Genomic DNA, 17,331 nt, shown 5'->3' on the forward strand with positions numbered 1-17,331 from the left:
GCACACCAGACCTCTATGCATTGATTACTCTACATACTGCATGGAAAGGAAATCATACAGAATTTTGTGTGTCTGATGTATTTCACTTAGTGTGATGTTTCTAAGGTTCATTCATGCTGAGACATGTCTCAGACCTTTATCCCTTTTATAGTAGAATAATACAGCATGACTTGTATATATCACATTTTGTCTGTCCATTTGTTTGCTGATAGACATTTAGGCTGTTTCTGTCTCTTGATTACTGTGAACAATGGTGCTATGAACAGGGATGTACAATTATTTGTTTGAATTCTTGCTTTAATTCTTTCAGAAATGGAGTTACTGGGTCATAGACTAAAAAATCCAGACCTAACTTTCTAAGGAAACATCAAGCTGTTTTCTCCTGTAGCTGTATCACTTTACATCAGTAATACCAGAGTTTTAAACCTAGCATTTTTGCCTCAGACTGGCAGTTGAGGAAGAGCTTTATAACTGCCTCTTCTCAAACTCACTCTTTGTGCACCCTGACAGTCAATTAATTAGCCTTTTTGCTTATACTGATTATATTTAGTTTATCCTTTGTCAGCTGTTTTTGTTTAAAGAAGGGTATACAGTATACAGGTTCTATGAGTAGTCTGAAGGATATGATGAAAATTCTGTTACAATAATTTGTTTCCTTCCTTCCTTTACTAGAATCTTACACTGTTCCTTTATCTTCTTACTTTGGGATTCCCGAAATTTGAATTATTGATTAAATAATTTATTCATTCTGAAATTAATCCATTGAAATGTCTGAGGTACACCTACTGTCTGCATCAAATGCCAGTAAAGACAAGTGTGTTCCAGAAGATGCTAGTAAAAGGAAGCAGAGCAATTGGGATGATGCCCTGACGGGAATCAGCCCTAGGCTGGGCCTAGGGGGCTGGGCAAGGGAGACTGGGCCTGAGATGGTGTGAAAGGATTGCCCAGAGCAGAGAGAGCTCTTTACACTCAAGGTCTGCTCTGGGTTCAAGTTTTGCTAGGGTTGGTTCCTGATGGAATCTATGTAATAAATACTGGCATCGATTTGTAAAACCCTAAAGATAGAAACTGAGTTTTCCATCAGCAGCATGGAGCACAACTTCCATAGTACTATCATAATGGTTATTTCTCTGGAGAATACCTTCATTTAACTTGTCAGTGGGAATTGGTAATTGCAGGTATACCAAAGTATACCTATACTGAAATTATACAAATTTAGAGTTGGGAAAAGACCATCTTTCTCCCTACAATTCTCAGATGAGGAAACTGAGATCACAGAATGGCACTGAACTGGGAAAACTACACAGCTATGTTTGTGCTGGGTAGAAGCGTCCCCGGGAAATCTCATATTCTCTAAATGACCCCTAATCCCCTGCAACCAACCCTATTTCTATCAATACAAACAAACAAGAGAAAAAGTTATACATGTCCACGAGTGTTATTTGTATTCCCTCAAACACATTTTCAAACAAAAATCTTCAGAGACCTCCATGTTTTCCTCAACTTAAACTGACAACCTGTGTTTATCTCACATTTGGTACAGATTTCAGCAACCTCACCTTCCCAGTGTGTGACCACAGCCTGTTTCATCCCCAATCCATGGCATATACAAAAGTCCACAAAGACATGGTCTGGAAGGCAAAAGAAACTCAAATAAGTAAGGTCTGTGGCTTCCTAGCCTTACCCATTCAAAATTTCACCTACTGTAAAACACGGCTTATCAAATGGACAAGGTATAATTAGGCTTAGCCAGATGATTATGATAACTCTACCAGTCCTGAGACAGTGTTTATATGTCTGAAATACATACAGGCTCAAATCTTTATTAAAAAAATCTTGACCTTCCAGAATCTCCTTTTATTTTGTAGTGAAAAGCCTTAAAAGCATGATGTGGGCATTTCTTACTATGGAGGGAGTCAGCTTTGCCCCTAATTTGGCCCCCAGCTTTGATGTGCTGGATTCATGATTATCAACCTGCTGCTTAGACCTCCAACAAGGGGAAGTGTGCACAATAATTTGTAGTAAGCATCAACATGCCTAGTGATCAGTAATCTGTCAGGAAGAACAGGACATTGGTACATGCATTTTTGTTGTGCTTAAGGCAAGATACATTTGTAAAGACAGTTCCCTTGCTCCCTGCTTCTGCCCTTCCCTCCCAGATTCTTTTCTCCTTTCCTGAGTAGTTCTCTACAGAACACAATGGCACACTCAGGAGCACCACCCTGGTTACGAAGGCAGAGGTCTAAAAGGGCTTCCTGTAGGCTCAGTGTGAGCTGTTCTTGTGTGCAAGTCTTGGGTTTGTAAGACTTGCCTAGGGAGCTGCTAATTAGCATGCAAATGTTTAGTTTTAGCCTCCTACATACTCTCATGGTCCACATAATTCTTACCTGGGGCTCTTCAAACCTGTGAAAACATGCCATTTTTTGCTCATCAAGATCAAGTCACTTCAGGTACAGACTCAACTGCAATCCACTGTTTGATATCTCTGAAAATTTCTTTTCAAAGTGAATTTTCTTTCTTCAGTTCATCTGGAGGCTTAACGGCATTTTGAGAGGCAGCAGTAGAATGTAAAACTGTAAAGCAATCAAAGTACATAGATAGTATTGGTCAGCGAAAAAGATTCATTCTGAAAGCTAATGTATGAAAATAAGTCGCTATCCTTGGAGATAGTTACTAGAAGGAAACAAAGTCAGATTTGTGATTTAGCAAACTATAAGGAAAACAACTTTAAGTGAAAATAATATATGCTAATGAAACAAATCTTAAAAAATGGAAAAATATCTTGTTGAAAATTCAAACTCATTCCTTTTGGGGCAATTGCATAAGCTTTATGTTAACTGTTGTTGCATTACAGATTTGGCAGCTTTACAAATATCGAAAACTTGTACATGCAGATTTGAAGACCTCTATTTCAGAGGCTGGTTCACCATCCCACTGGGAAAACCAGGCCTGAGGCCCCACACTGCCCAGGGAAGTGGGTATGGGGATGTATGAAAGGAGGGACCTCTGAGGGAGTACTTCACAGATGAGGAATGACTTTTGTGGGTCTTCCATGGACTGGGCCACTACACTCACAGGTAAACAAGGGAGCTGAGACCCCAGTAGATTGGAGGGGGGGAATCAGAGGACATGCCTGGGTCAGACCAAGGCACCCATCTAAGTCAGAGACTTGGGCCGGGATAGTTGGCAACCACTGCTCACTAATGCACACAAAAGCTAAGGCTGGGGGAGCTTTCCTAGCAGGGCTAGGCCAGAGTACCTGCCAGTGAGTGTTGGGGACTAGGGATGGGCCACATTAGGTTGGACCATTACACCAATCAGCATGCAAGAGAACCGGGTCTGGCATGCAGACTCTGTAGGAGATTTATGGACTCACCCCTGTGGGCTGCAATAGCTGCTGGCTTGCTGAAGACCTGGGCTAAGCTAGGCATGAACACAGCACAAATCAACACTCATGAAAATTGGAATTGGAAGCAGGCCAGGCTGGTCTAGGCTGCAGCATCTCTAAGTGCACACAAGCATTGGATGTGGGGTGGACAGGGCTGCAGTGTCTACCACCTCCTGCTGGTGAGCTAGAGTCAGGGCTGGGTGTGGGCCAGGCTGGACAATGCTGCTCCATTGCTGGCAGGTTTGTGAGCTGGCTCAGGGGGTGGACCGGACAGGGCCAGGCCAAGCCCTGTAGCATACACTGGCATGGGCGGTAGCCAGGACGAGGTGTAAGCCGTGCCAGGTGAGGCTACCACACCTGCTGGTTTACATGAGAGTCAGGGATTGCGAGCAGAATGGGGGAGGCTGGCTGCAACATCCAATGGCAAGGGCCAAGACAGTGGATGGGCCATGCTAGGCTGGGTTGAAGCAACCACCAGATTGTGTAACATTTGTGGCTGGGAGTGGACTGGGCTGTATTCTCCACTAGTGAGCGTGAAAGCCAGGACAAGGGGGTCCCTTAGCATAGATGTAGGCTGGGTCCGGGGGTGTATCAGATCAGGCTAGGTTCTAGCACTGTCTGGTGCTCCCAAGAGCCAGGGTGTAGGGCAGGTTGGATTAGGTCATGGCATCTGCTGATCCACATGGCGAGCTGGGTCTGGGACTGATCCAGGTGGGGCTGGGCTGTAGCACCCACTCACTGGTGAGAGCTAAAATGGGTGCACGCAAATTGGGCAAGGCAGTACCTGCCAGTGAATGCCAGGACTGGAGGTGGGACAAGTCAGGCTGTGCCAAGCACCCACCAGTGTGCATGAGATCCACGACTGGGAGCTGATATGGTAGGGAAGCTTGGGGACCTCTCCTGTTAGAAGACAGCCCTTACTAATTAGCATGAGAGCCAAGGCTTGTTGGGGGATACTGGAAGTTGACCCAACTAGGCTGAAGTTCCCATCGGTGTGCATAAGGGCCAAGTTTGTGGCAGGCTGCATTGGGCTAGGCCGCAGCACCTGCCACTTATTGTAGGACATGGGTCTGGGGACAGATCTGAGGAGGCAACTGCAATCACCTCACACGTGTGTTCCTAGGCTAATGCAGGTGATGGATTGAACCAACTAGCTAGTGCACACAAATATCAGGTTTAGGATTATCCCAGGTGAGGTTTCTTGGGGGACCCCATCCAAACTGCACCTCTGGATTAAAAACTCTGTCTATAGGGAAATTCATAGGATTTGTGATCTGACCTTGAAATGAATGTATCAGGACTGGGCCTCCTCAATTGCTGATGCCTGTGCAGTGGACAGCATGCCCAGATGCACATGGGGACATTAGAGTCAGTTTATTCATGCCTGTGGAGGACGTTGAGTGCCATGTCAGAGGATAGAAAGCAGAACAGGTTGGCCAACTCTCCTGGCCAAGCTTTGGCAGCAAGCATCTGAGCAACTGCATGCACTAAGGTGGACTTTGTCCCCCAGTAGACCTCGGAAAGATTGTCTCAGCCTTGGAGCAACAAAACCAACAGTGTCTCAGAACTATTACAACCACTCAAGCAATACCCTCAGATTATTCTTCTCTATATCAGGGTTTCTAAGATGACATCAAGTGGCCATTCCTCATTCCTGGTGCTGATGTAGTCTGGCACCTAAGAATGGCCTCTTCTGCTTCCCCCACCTGCTCTCAGGCACAGGAGAAAAAAAAAAAAAGAAAAAGAAACTGGAAGCATTTGTCCCTCCTATCTTCCCCCATGCCCTAACACTCTCCACCTTAATCAGTGGTCCTCATGGGCATACATCCTTATCAATTATGTAAACAAAATTAAAAATTAAATATAAAAAAACAATTTTAAAAATCTCTATTTCAATGGCTCAGAGTTAGGCTAGGGAACCATTTCAGACAATGCCAATCTACAACTAATACTGGCTTTAAAAACTTTCTAATGGGATGATTATGATTCATTATTTCATAGGAATTTGCTTAACAAATGTGGACATTTACCCTCCAAACCCAAACATATATTCTTTCATAGCATGGGATGCTGTCTGCCAAATGACAAGCTTTCAGAAGTCTGAGAAGTGTGAGTTCCATTGAAAGCAGACCTTCAGTTTGGCACTCACAAGAGGGCACAGATTCACATATCCTAACAGAGCCAAAGGTAGAGTGAATAGCACAATGGAAGCTGGCCAAGTCACCATTGCTATGTATATGAATACACATAATCAAAGTTGGGGGCAAAATTCTAATACATTTTATGTTGCCTCAGCATTGGGGACCTAGGGTTTTCTTCTCTTTGGTGGGCTGACGGTCAAGGAATCAAGTTGTAATCTAGTTCTGAGATCCTGAACTGGACTCCAAGTTTTCACCACTATACTTACCAACAGTGTGCCAACATGGAAGACAAGAAGCGAAAAAGCTCAGTGGTATCACAGAACATCCTTGTCTGGGCACCATCGAACATTCTTGCTCCCTCATCTGAAAAACATCACCAAGAAGTGAGACTTTTACACCTTCGGGACTGAAATAGTAATGAGAGGCAAGGGTAGAAAACGGAGTTGTATTGCTGGCACTTCAAACAGATTTCAATACTGTGAAATTATCTTGGGGATTGTTATCTCCCAAGCTTCGAGGTGATTCAAAGATGATTATAAGACATGTTCTGTTGCTTAAGGATTTGTTGACATATAATGCATTTTCTTCTCCAAATGAATGCAGCAGTGACATTTCAGAGTTAATAATGCACTTGAGAAGGATGTGGCCCTGAGCAGTACTTTTATTTCCATTACCATTCACAGTCTAACTCCTAGGCTACCATCCACCCCCACACACCCTCCCTCCTCTCACCATTATTAATCTGACCTGAATCAGTCTATTCTTCTCCAAAGGGACACACCCAGTCTTAGTAGTGAATCATAGACATTCTTGCTTTTCTAGTCTTTGACTAGAAAAATTGCAGATCTGGTAGACTAAAAGGACAGGAACTCCAGGTGAAGGGAGATATTTAGGTTCCTGTCCAAGGAGTATTAGTTATTTTATAAAATTTCAATTTCTGGGGGATGGAAAGGTTTTATCACACCAATAATATTGCCATTCCCTGTATCTGCATGGCCTAAGTAACCATCCTGTTTAGTAAGACAGCCTCTCAGGAATGTGAAATGGCTAAGTTAAGGGCTCTTTCATCTTGGGATTCAAAATTAAATCCCCTCTTTCTTAACTTTGCTAAAGATAATTAATCAAGTAACCCACAAAGGTCACCTTTTGGTAACAAAGTATTCTCCAGTCTCTACAAGTGAAGCAATTACATATTTTGGAGTTCTGCACAAGGGTTTTAGGTAATAGAAAAACAAACAGAAATAATGCCAGCTGTTTTTAAAGGAAAATTTATGAAATGACAAAAACACTGAACACCTCTTTATAATAAATATTTAAGTCTTTAAGATGTGACTTGAGTTCACGGCAGCAGAGTCTTTGAAAGCTTTTGTCTCATATACAAATGTCACAGAAATATTGAAAGCTTTAAAAATTTAGATTTTCTGTATCAAAAATTTGCATTAAAATCAGTGTGTTTTAGTGAAAATTACAAATCAACTTAATCATGGGGATTCACACAATTCCTAACCTAGGTGAAATTTTTTTTTTTACCTAGGTGAATTTTAATCCTAGTTTTTTTTTTTTTAAAGATTTATTTTTATTACAAAGTCAGATATACAGAGAGGAGGCGAGACAGAGAGGAAGATCTTCCATCCGATGAGTCACTCCCCAAGTGAGCCGTAATGGCTGATGAGCGCTGATCCGAAGCCGGGAACCAGGAACCTCTTCCAGGTCTCCCACGTGGGTGCAGGGTCCCAATGCATTGAGCCGTCCTTGACTGCCTTCCCAGGCCACAAACAGGGAGCTGGATGGGAAGTGGAGCTGCCGGGATTAGAACCGGCGCCCATATGGGATCCCGGGGCGTTCAAGGCAAGGACTTTAGCTGCTAGGCCACGGTGCCGGGCCCCAATCCTAGTTTCTTGAGTTTATATTTATTTTAAAAAAATACCTGCAGATTTGTCTGAAGAAAAATGAGCCAAAATTTGTCATTACATAAAAACTTATGCAATGCAATTAAGATCATCTTGATATAGTACTGTTAAGATTCAAAAAATAATCCTAAAGTAAGCTTTAAATAAACAAACAAATTTACTTCAACAATAATTTTATCTGTAGCTTAAAAGCAACTCTGTGTGATCCGTGTGATGAAAAACAGGAGTGGCAGAGACTATTCAGTAATCTTTTCTTGCTATTTTCTTGCCATAAAAAAAGAATAAAAACTAAAAAACACCATAGAGAATTTTAGGTCTACGTCTTCAACCCAACATAATCACCATGGGCAAGAAGGGAAGCAGTGTTTTGCCACTCCCTGATGAGTAACAAGTGGCCAACAATATAGCCAAAGGTATTAAAGAAATTTAAAAGCATACACTTAGGGCCTCACTGAGGGTTGGTATTAACTACTATCATCATTGAATTCCATTGCTCAGATTGTTTTCTGGCTGGGTGAGGCATCTGTGCTGTCTGGCTCATTGGGGTAGTACTGAAAACTGTGAGGTGAGACATAGTGACTGGTGTCACAAACACCAAACTCCTCCAAGGTTAATAGATGTCAGGTCAGTGGTTGGTAGGCTTTCTCTAAAGGTACAATGAGAAGTGTAGGAACCCTATTTCACATCTCTTACACTAAACTGAGAGCAGAAGACAGGTGTCCAATTTGGTATGCGATCAGAGTAAGGAAATTACAAACTTGTACTTATGAAGATATAATTGAAGCCCGACAACTCGTGGAATTCAGAGATGTAGGTCAGCGGAGGCACACTTCTGAAATGCAGCTTCTTCTGAGTACCTGTTGTGAAAGTCTTCTCAAATTTGGCCGGTTCTCACAAAGCAAGTCAGAACATTTGCGAAGCGTGATGTTGTTTTTCTTCATGCAGCCAGCAAAAATACAGCCCTAGGTTAGGCTGTGATTATAAAAGCAGCTGCTTTTAGGGACTCATAAAAACAATCCACCCTTATGCCTGGAGGAATAAAGAACATGCCCTGTTTGTATTGTGCTGCTAGTGTCAGGACAAATCTTTTTTTTTTTTTTTCAATTGAGATTAATTGCTGTCAGTGGAGGGAGAAATAATTGCAGACTTAAGGACTACTGTGTGGGGGTGGGTAAATAAATTCGCATCATAAAAGCCTGAGTTCTCGCTTGTGTTTTGTACATTTACATAATTGTGAAGGAATCAGAAGGGGAATATGTATTACAAATTGTATGTGCAGTGGTTTTTTAAATTTTTTTGGCTATTAATGCTTTAAATCGTGTGGGATCTTACAGATCATAGCTTCTTTGTTTTTTAAATCTGCTTTCTGGGGGGAAATGAAAGTTTGCATGATACATACCTTTAAATCAGTTTGGGGTGGTTATTACACTTGGTGAGTGCTTCTTAGTTACCTAGTGCTGCTGTAGCTGCCTCGAAAGAGCTCCCATTTAATCCCTCACTCTAAAGGAGACGGAATTTCCCCATTTTCAGATTTGGAACCCAGGGCACTTCCGTAGGAAGCACACCGAATACAGTGCCAGGATGGGGGCTTGACGTCGTGACTCCCACATTTATGTCCCAAATCTCTGCATGACATTATCTTCGAGTTCTGTATTTATGCTGGACTGCTTAGGACTCAACCGTTGACTTCCTTCCGGCTGCTTCTGAGCCAGCCAAACGTCAGTGGAGAAAAGGTGTCACCATTTACAACGGCCCTTCGGGAAGAGGACCGAGAACAAGGACCCCGAAAATTTCCGACCTGACGTGAGTCACGAGTTACTCAGCCGCCTTTCCCGAGCCGGGCTGCCGCGCCCCGGGTGGCGAGCCCCGCCGTCGCTTAGCGACAGCCGCGCCACACCCCAGTCCAGGCGGGGGCTGCACCCCCAGAGGCGGCGGCGCCCGGGCTCCGCGTCTGTCCTGGGCGCACGAACGCTGGACAGGCATTTTGCTTCCGGTGCACTGCCCCAAGACCTGTCGCCGGTCTTCATTTCCTGCCAGACTTGAGTTAAAAATAGGGAACGAGCATTTGGAGGTAGACAGAGTAGAAAACCGGTGGCGGGCCCTCCGAGTTGGTGGCAGCGCAGGGACAGGGACTGCCGGGACCCCTGGGGAGATTCCTAAGAATCACGGCTGGTCCTCAGGAGCGGGGTCCCACGCTGCCCTGCTTTGGTCTTTGGGGTCTGAGGGCTGTAAACTGTTTTCAGCTGGCGTGCGCCTTTCGGCTCCCGCCACATCTGAGGAGAGCTTTGGCTGAGGTGCGCGCGGAGCGGACGCAGCAGAGCCTGGAGAAGGGGAGCAGGGGCGGAACGGCCGTACCTCACAGACTCACGAAAACACAGCAGCAGTAAGGCAGCCGCGGCAGGAAGCGCGCTCCCCTCAGGACGCACCAGCTACTGCTGGGCCTGACTCAAGCCAGGGCGAAGCTGGCTGCGCGCGCAGCTCCGCCACGCCCGGGCGCTGGGCGGGACGGGGCGGTGCCGCGCGTTCCTGTAAACTTACCAATCACGAGTCTCGGCCCCTCCCTCCCCATGACGTCAGCCATCCCTTGGCGGACACGGATTCGCGCGCGTCTGTCAAGCTGACCAATCCTGTGCCTTTCCCCGCCCCCGGGTTGTGGACCGCTGCTGCGCGCGGCTTTTGTGGGGACTGGGGATGGCGTAGGGTGTTGCTGTGTTTTGGTCAAGCTTGTGTGTGGGATTTTGACTTCGAGGGTCTGAAGAGCCGAGAAGAGGTGTCTGACTGGGATCGGGAGGAGCCTGGGGTGTCTGGAGGGCGGGGACGGGGTGCGGAAGGGGAGAGGACGTGTGGCTGTAGTTCTACCCCTCCGACCTGATGCCCACGTCTGCGGGAACAGCTGAAGTCGGCTTTGCCTTTTCAATGTCTGTTCGCCTTGTAAACGCTGCAGACAGGAGGACATTTGTATTTCTGCTCATTTTAATTACTAGCTCCAGTCACGCGGCTTTTGGTGCTCGTGGTAGTTCACAGGATGTATTATTGCTCCCAGTCAAGATTTAGGTTCACCTTTTAATTATGACTCTGTTGCAGCAGATTTAAAGAAGTACTGTAAAAGTTGTTATTCTTTTCTGCCCCTGTAATGCAGGTTTTGAAGCTGCTTTAAAAGATAAAAATATCATGTTGCTATGAGATAGTTAATTTGTCTTGAAAAAACTGTGTGGTTAAAAACCCTGCAAAAATATCAACAATTAACTACAACTAAGTAATTAGTAGAAATTGCTGGCTGACTTGAGGATGTTTGATACACCAATAAAAAAATACTTTGCTATCCCACTTTATAACTACCTTTCATTTTTAGAGATTAACCAAGATTTCACTTTCAAGATGGAAAGCCCATCGGTTTCAGCTGTGACATCACCAAGCACTCCACAGACCCCTGTGCATCCACCCTGTTCCCGTAGGAGCAGCTCAGGAAAACAAGTACGGAGACCTTAGTTCTTCCAGCCCATCCATTCTAAGTGTTGGGATGGTTTTAAATCTGAAGAGTATTCATTTGCACTTGGATATTTTTCTGAGCTTGCCATTTGAGTTCGTTCTAAGATGCACTGCTTGACGATTCTTCTCTGCTCCTGCCAGGTTTTGTTTTGTATTTATTTTAATAGGTTTTTTTGTTTGTTTGTTTTGTTTTTGTTTTTATCCTGCCAGGTTTTTAAGTGAAACCAGTTCGTTTCACTTACTTTCAGATTCAATGATTACAACACTTAAAAGTGAGAAAGTCTGAATCTACAGTCTTGCCACAATGAAGGTCTCGGTGGCAATGGGCCTTTTCCTCAGTCTGTAACACGAAAGCACCTGGGATAGTCTGAGGTGTTGGTGTGAGCGCTGTTTTAGAAGGGTGTTGACCTTGCTGAGGTAGAGAAGAAAGTTAGTGGCACTTCTGGGCATTAAAGACATTTTGTGATAATTACTTTAGATATGTGGAGACCAAAAGCCATCTAGTGGTGTCTACTGTCAAACTTAAGGCTTTTATTTCTAGTGTGTTTCTTCACATTTAGATTTTTCTTGGTTAACATTTGTAATATGTGTTTCCCTTTCAGCCTATGAGTGCAACCCTTAGAGAAAGATTGAGGAAAACGAGATTTTCATTTAATTCCAGTTACAGTGTGGTAAAACGTCTTAAAGTAGATGATGAAGAAAACGATCAGCACCTTTCAGAGAAGCCACCCTCCTCCATGGAAGAAAACTGTTTGGAATCTCAAGAAAGATTTAAACACAAAGACAGGGAAGCTAAAGAAAGTACAGATTTGGAAAACACTTTCAGGAGCATCAACGCTTGTGACTCGGCCTCACTTGTCATGAGGTCAGACAGCGCTCTTGAGAATGAGTTAGTGAAGGAGAATCTTCCTAAAGAAACATTAAAGGAGGAAAGAACAAAGCTGGTGAAGCAGATTCAGGAAAAAGAAGATCTTCTTCGGAGGCTAAAACTAGTCAAAATGTATAGATCAAAGGTAAGAATTTCATAACAGTTTTTTTTTTTTTGGTTTTACATAAATTTCAGGAAGCTACTTTGAAAAGTAGTATCCTCTGTTAGCATACTGGTTGGAGTTCTGGCTGCTCAGTTTCTGATCTAGCTCCCTGCTAACATTCCAGGCAAAGAAGTGGGAGATGGCCAGCTTTTGGGAGAGCCAGATGGAATTCTGGGCTCCTGGTTTCAAATTGGACCAGCTATGGCCATTGCAACCATTTGGGGAGTGAACCAGTGAGTCAGAGATCTCTCTCTGTCTCTCCCTCCATTTTCAAAATAAATAATCTTAAAAAGGAAAAAGAAACCAAATTTTATGTATAATAGCATAACAAGTCACATATCTAGAAACCTGATTTCCAGTAACTTTAAGTCAAATGTAAAGCAGAGCAGAAGTCCCTCTAAACATTAGACTCGTTAAAAGTCCCAGCTCATCAGATGTGAAGTTTTTCTTTCCACTTTGTAGCCCATCCCAATATTAGAAGTATCAAATCGTAGATGCAAGTATTATGGGAACAGGATGACAGTTTACAATGAATTAGGGAAGCTAAAAATGGAACAGGCGATGTGGCTCAGCAGTTAAACCATTGCTTTCAATAGCACGTCTCATATTTTTTTTTTTTAAAGATTTTATTATTGTTATTGGAAAGCCGGATATACAGAGAAGAGGAGAGACAGAGAGGAAGATTTTCCATGCGATGATTCACTCCCCAAGTGAACCACAACGGGCCGGTACGCGCCGATCTGATGCCGGGAACCAGGAACCTCTTCCGGGTCTCCCACGCAGGTACAGAGTCCCAAAGCTTTGGGCCGTCCTTGACTGCTTTCCCAGGCCACAAGCAGGGAGCTGGATGGGAAGTGGAGCTGCCGGGATTAGAACCGGCGCCCATATGGGATCCTGGGGCGTTCAAGGCGAGGACTTTAGCCGCTAGGCTACGCCACCGGGCCCAAGCATAATATATTTTTAAATGGCAGTTATAATGGAAAAAATGGATTTTTTCACCTCCTTTGTTGCATCTTTACATTATTTTATCCTGTTAAATGATTTGATTACTCTCTAAGGGTTAAGTTGGATCAGAGCTTAGACTAAGCACAACAGCCACAAAGCTCAAGTACATCCCCAAGTACAGTAGCCTTTAAGCTTGTACATTAACTAATGTAAAAACTTTATTAAGTTAAAATAGCACAAATTATCTAGCCTTCATATTTTTTTTCTGTTTCAGAATGACCTGTCTCAATTACAGTCATTAATAAAGAAATGGCGAAGCTGTAGCCAGCTGTTGCTTTATGAACTGCAGTTGGCTCTGTCTGAAGAGAACAAGAAGTTAAGCATTACTCAACTGATAGACCACTACGGGTTAGATGACAAGTTGATACACTATAATAGAAGTGAAGAAGAATTCATAGATGCTTAGTATATACTTTCTTCCCAGAATGTCTTTGAGGATGGCAACTTAATGAAATATTTGCACATTTCAGGGCTTAAAAGAAAAGTTTCTGATAAACATCAGCATAGGGCCCTCTATTGTATAAATACAGACTAAATTCTAAAGTGAGAAGTAAGTATTTTGGGTATCTTGGCCAAAGGAAACTTGACAATTAGGGAAATGTGCAAAAAGTTTAGATCATGTTAAAGAAGTAATTTGGATAATTCTGGGAACCAGTTTGTATATATTTTTTGTTTTTGTTTGGGGGGGAGGTTTGGTGGCACAAAGCTGTATTTAAGATGTTAAAAAAAATAGTCTGGCCTAGTGAATCTAAATCTAAAGTGGTCTAAGAAGTCCTGCCCTTCCTGAATGAACCTGTTTCTACCCATTTACTATCTACCTATATCTGGTGTTCCAGCAGCTAATTAAATTCCTATGTCCAAAGTCCTATCGCTGCCTGTCTCTCCTCTGAGGAGCTGCTATTCTAGTGCTTACCAGTCAGTCCCCTGCATTGCTTGTTGCCCAGTCAAGGAGGCCTACATCTTGCGAGGGAAGTGATGCCCCTGGTGCTGGTGCTGGCATTCTGGCAGGTAAACGTGTGGAACTATCTAGATCTTAGAGGCTGCACTGCTCACTGCTGACAGGCACATCCCCTGGAGTCACCCTTGCGTGTCCATCTGTGGAGACCACACCAGTAGGGAATCTGGCTCTGGGATTGCTCGGGGCATGACAGTGGAAGTTTGCAGATTCTTCCTGGTTGAGGGTTCCAGTGTTACAGTAGGTACTAAGGAGACCGGAGGTGGGATGGATGGGGCCTATGGGACAGTTTGGGGTCTGAGGATGTCTCTGGGCTATTCCTGCATTTATTGTGATGTATCTGTTAAAAACCAGTGAGAATCTTACAGTGATGAATGCTAATAGCCACTGTGTTTGCTTTGCCGCCCGTTATAAAGTTATTTGAGTATACAGTTATCAAAACCCTGTTTTTAAAGATGAGGAAATTTGAGTAGTTTAAAAGCTAGGTGATTATTTAAAATTTACGTGGCAGAGCCAGGTTTGGAACCCAGGCAGCAGAGACCACATTCTTCGTTTCTGTGATACTTTAGACTTAACATCACTAGCTGATAATACAGGTACTATTTTAAAGGATTAAAACAAATAACATTATTACCCCAAAGAAGCTGGAGGGAGTCTCTACAATGAACAATATCAACAGAGGAACATGGGTGCATGATTCAAGTGCCCTTCCCCAAACACCTGCCAATTCCCCAAGCCAGAAGTTTCCCGTTTAAAAGGGAAACAAGCTTCAGGACAGGAAGGTTCTGAAAACACCAATCTCCATCACACTTCAAACATGAAGCAGTCATGCCAGGAACGTTGCCAAAAATCACTGAAGATTGATGAATAGAAATGACACAAGTTTCTTGGTTTGTTAGACCTGGGAGGTCACAAAGCATAATCCATGGCATTGGCTATTAGCAGTGGAGTACCCAGGCAACTTAGGTGACATGGAATTTGTATCAACAGAGAAAATAAAATTCATGTGTGGTACACTTAATGGTTGGCTCAAAGCAATAACACAGAGAACAGACAGTCTGTTGTAAAGGATTTGTCCTCATAGACACCTTAGGTCTATTGCCTTGCTCCCCTTTCTCAGGGATAATAATAATAATAATAAAAACCTTAAAAAGTATCTATAAAAATTTTCATTTTATTTGAAAGAGAAAGACCTTTTGTCTGCTGGTCCACTCCTTCCATGTGTACCCAGTCTTGCTAGGTCAGACTGAAGACTGGTACTCTGAACTCAATCCAGGTCTCCCACATGGGTAGCAGGAGCCTAAATACTTGAGCCATTATCTGCTGCCTCCTAGGATATGCATGGGTAGGAAGCTGGAACTGTAGCATGATATGGCATGCAGGCACACCAAGCAGTATCCAAACCATGTTTGGTTTTTTTATGCTTTGTTTTTATCTGAAAGGTTTTTATAGAGGAAGAAAGGAGAGACAGAGAGGTCTACCATCCACTGACTCACTCCCCAAATGGCTGCAACAGCCTGAGCTGAGTCAATTTAAAACCAGCAGCCACGAGTTACCTCCTGGTCTCCCACGTGGGTGTAGGGTCCCAAGGACTTATGCCATCCTCTACTTCCCAGGCCATAAGCAAGGAGCTGGATCAGCAGTGGAGCAACTGGGGCATGAATTAGCCCCCAATATGCCACCACACTGGCCCTATTTGAACCTATCTTAACCACCATTCCAAACACCTTTTCAATTAGAGAATTTAAAAGGACCTTGAATGTAGGAAATGGTACCAAGGGATGTTTGCTGAATCACATAAATTGACTATAGGAGTTAGTCAGCACTAAGGAAGAAATCCTCAAAGTGATGGCCTGTGGTGTAGCAGGGAGGACACTGGTTGGGAAGTCCATGTCCCTGGTCAAGAGTACCTGGTTTTGCATTCTGATTACTCCTGATGTCAGCTGCCCTGACACGTACCCTGAGAGGCAGAATAGTTGAAAGCTTAAATTGTTCAGCTTCTGTCACTCTTGTGGAAGACCTGCATTGAGTTCCGAGACTTTCTGGTTATTTTGCGCATTTCAGGAGTGAACGAGTGGTTGGGCGTGAGCTTGCTCCTCTAGCTCTCTTCCTTTCAAATGATTAAACAAAAAAGTTGGTCCTATCATTTCCCTTACCATCTCCATGGGGCACTGATTCTATGTAGTGATCAATTAAGTCTTATAAAGATTTTTTCTCCCTAGGACTGGGCATGTGATGCTGTGGGTTAACCTGCCACTTGAAATGTCCACATACCATGTCGGAAGGTTGGTTTGCACCTCTGCTTGCAATCCAGCTTCCTGATGATGCATCCTGGGAGATAGCAAATGATGGCTCAGGTACTGGGCACCAGCCACTCACGTAAGAGACTAGATGGAATTCTGGGCTCCTGGCTTTGTCCTATCTGAGCCCCAGCTTTGTGGACATTTGGGAAATGAGCCAGTGAGTGGAAGATCATCTTCCTGTGTCTTTCAAGTAAATAAATGTTGAAAAGATTTTTTTTCTTAATGGAATATTTTATAATAGCTGTCTTGCATTATCTATAGCAGAGGATACTGGGTATAGTATTGTAAGTTAGCATTGAGTTCATAGATGACAGAATTTGAAGTACTGACAGAGGTGGAGATTGTGATTGTGAGAGCACCTTGGAGTGCTGCAGGCTGCAGGTTATGGAAGAGCCAAGAAGTCTTCTGGCCAGTTAATCTCATTATATAGGCATCAACATCTGTATGCGTAAAGTGATAAACTACCTCATGGAAATGAGAAAGCTCTTTTTCTGTTTGCTGAACACTCTTGGGGATAGCACAAAACTGAGAATAAATAAGAAATATAAGAGATTATATTTTCAAAAAACATGTTGAAATTTACAGATGACTTAAGTCCTACATAAAGTAAATAATTTATCTGTTCTCAGTGAAACAGTCTGGTTAGTTTTTTTTTCTTGATTATAAAAGAAAAATATTTATTGAAGAAAACTTGGGAAAATAGAAAAGCATAAAGAGAAATATCACTCATAAGCTTAGAACTTTTCTAGAATTTTACAAAAGTATAAATGCTAACAATGGCTAAGTATTTCTTTTGATTTTAAGACTTTATATGATTGTGTATTTGGTCCAGTTAAGATTAAGTGAATAAAATAAATCTTGAATACTTTCTGATTTAAAATCTTACTCATTTCTGAGTAAAAACATTCATAGTAATTTATACATTTATTCACTTAGGAAAGAAATTTGTATGTGGACTAAGCCTAAGTTAAACAACTGCTATTAAAAACATGCAAGCCAAGATGTGTCTTTACTTAAATTTCCCCATACGAAAGAAAGAGCAGTAAGTTTACCCGAATAAACTGATTTTTTAGATGATTAATTTGGCTTTGTGTTTCCTGCCAGTGATT

General features: G+C 43.0%; 2 protein-coding genes across 5 annotated transcripts in view; one reads left to right on the top strand and one right to left on the bottom strand.

Annotated features, from left to right (window-relative positions):
• COL17A1 (collagen type XVII alpha 1 chain) overlaps nt 1-2,566 on the bottom strand; it is a 67,536-nt gene extending 64,970 nt beyond the window's left edge. Inside the window, exons 1-2 of the mRNA XM_058671155.1 lie at nt 2,388-2,566; nt 1,560-1,631 (exon numbers count right to left, since the gene is read on the bottom strand). Coding sequence (XP_058527138.1) covers nt 1,560-1,590 — 31 coding nt within the window. The 5' untranslated portion in view covers nt 1,591-1,631; nt 2,388-2,566. The remainder of the gene's footprint in view (nt 1-1,559; nt 1,632-2,387) is intronic.
• A 6,437-nt stretch (nt 2,567-9,003) lies between these two features.
• On the top strand, nt 9,004-13,635 carry SFR1 (SWI5 dependent homologous recombination repair protein 1). Of its 4 annotated transcripts, none has more exons than XM_058671154.1 (4): nt 9,004-9,295; nt 10,792-10,913; nt 11,531-11,941; nt 13,179-13,635. In XM_058671154.1, exons 2-4 carry the CDS (start codon nt 10,818-10,820, stop codon nt 13,368-13,370), a joined length of 699 nt encoding a protein of 232 aa, XP_058527137.1. In that variant the 5' UTR covers nt 9,004-9,295; nt 10,792-10,817; the 3' UTR covers nt 13,371-13,635. The 4 variants fall into 4 exon arrangements, with proteins under 4 accessions (XP_058527137.1, XP_058527134.1, XP_004580285.2 ...); XM_058671151.1 differs by lacking the exon at nt 9,004-9,295 and adding an exon at nt 9,822-9,967; XM_004580228.3 differs by lacking the exon at nt 9,004-9,295 and adding an exon at nt 10,130-10,209.
• The last annotated feature ends 3,696 nt before the right edge of the window (nt 13,636-17,331 follow it).

The sequence above is a fragment of the Ochotona princeps genome, chromosome 13 (assembly GCF_030435755.1).
Source record: "Ochotona princeps isolate mOchPri1 chromosome 13, mOchPri1.hap1, whole genome shotgun sequence".
Classification (NCBI taxonomy): domain Eukaryota; kingdom Metazoa; phylum Chordata; class Mammalia; order Lagomorpha; family Ochotonidae; genus Ochotona; species Ochotona princeps.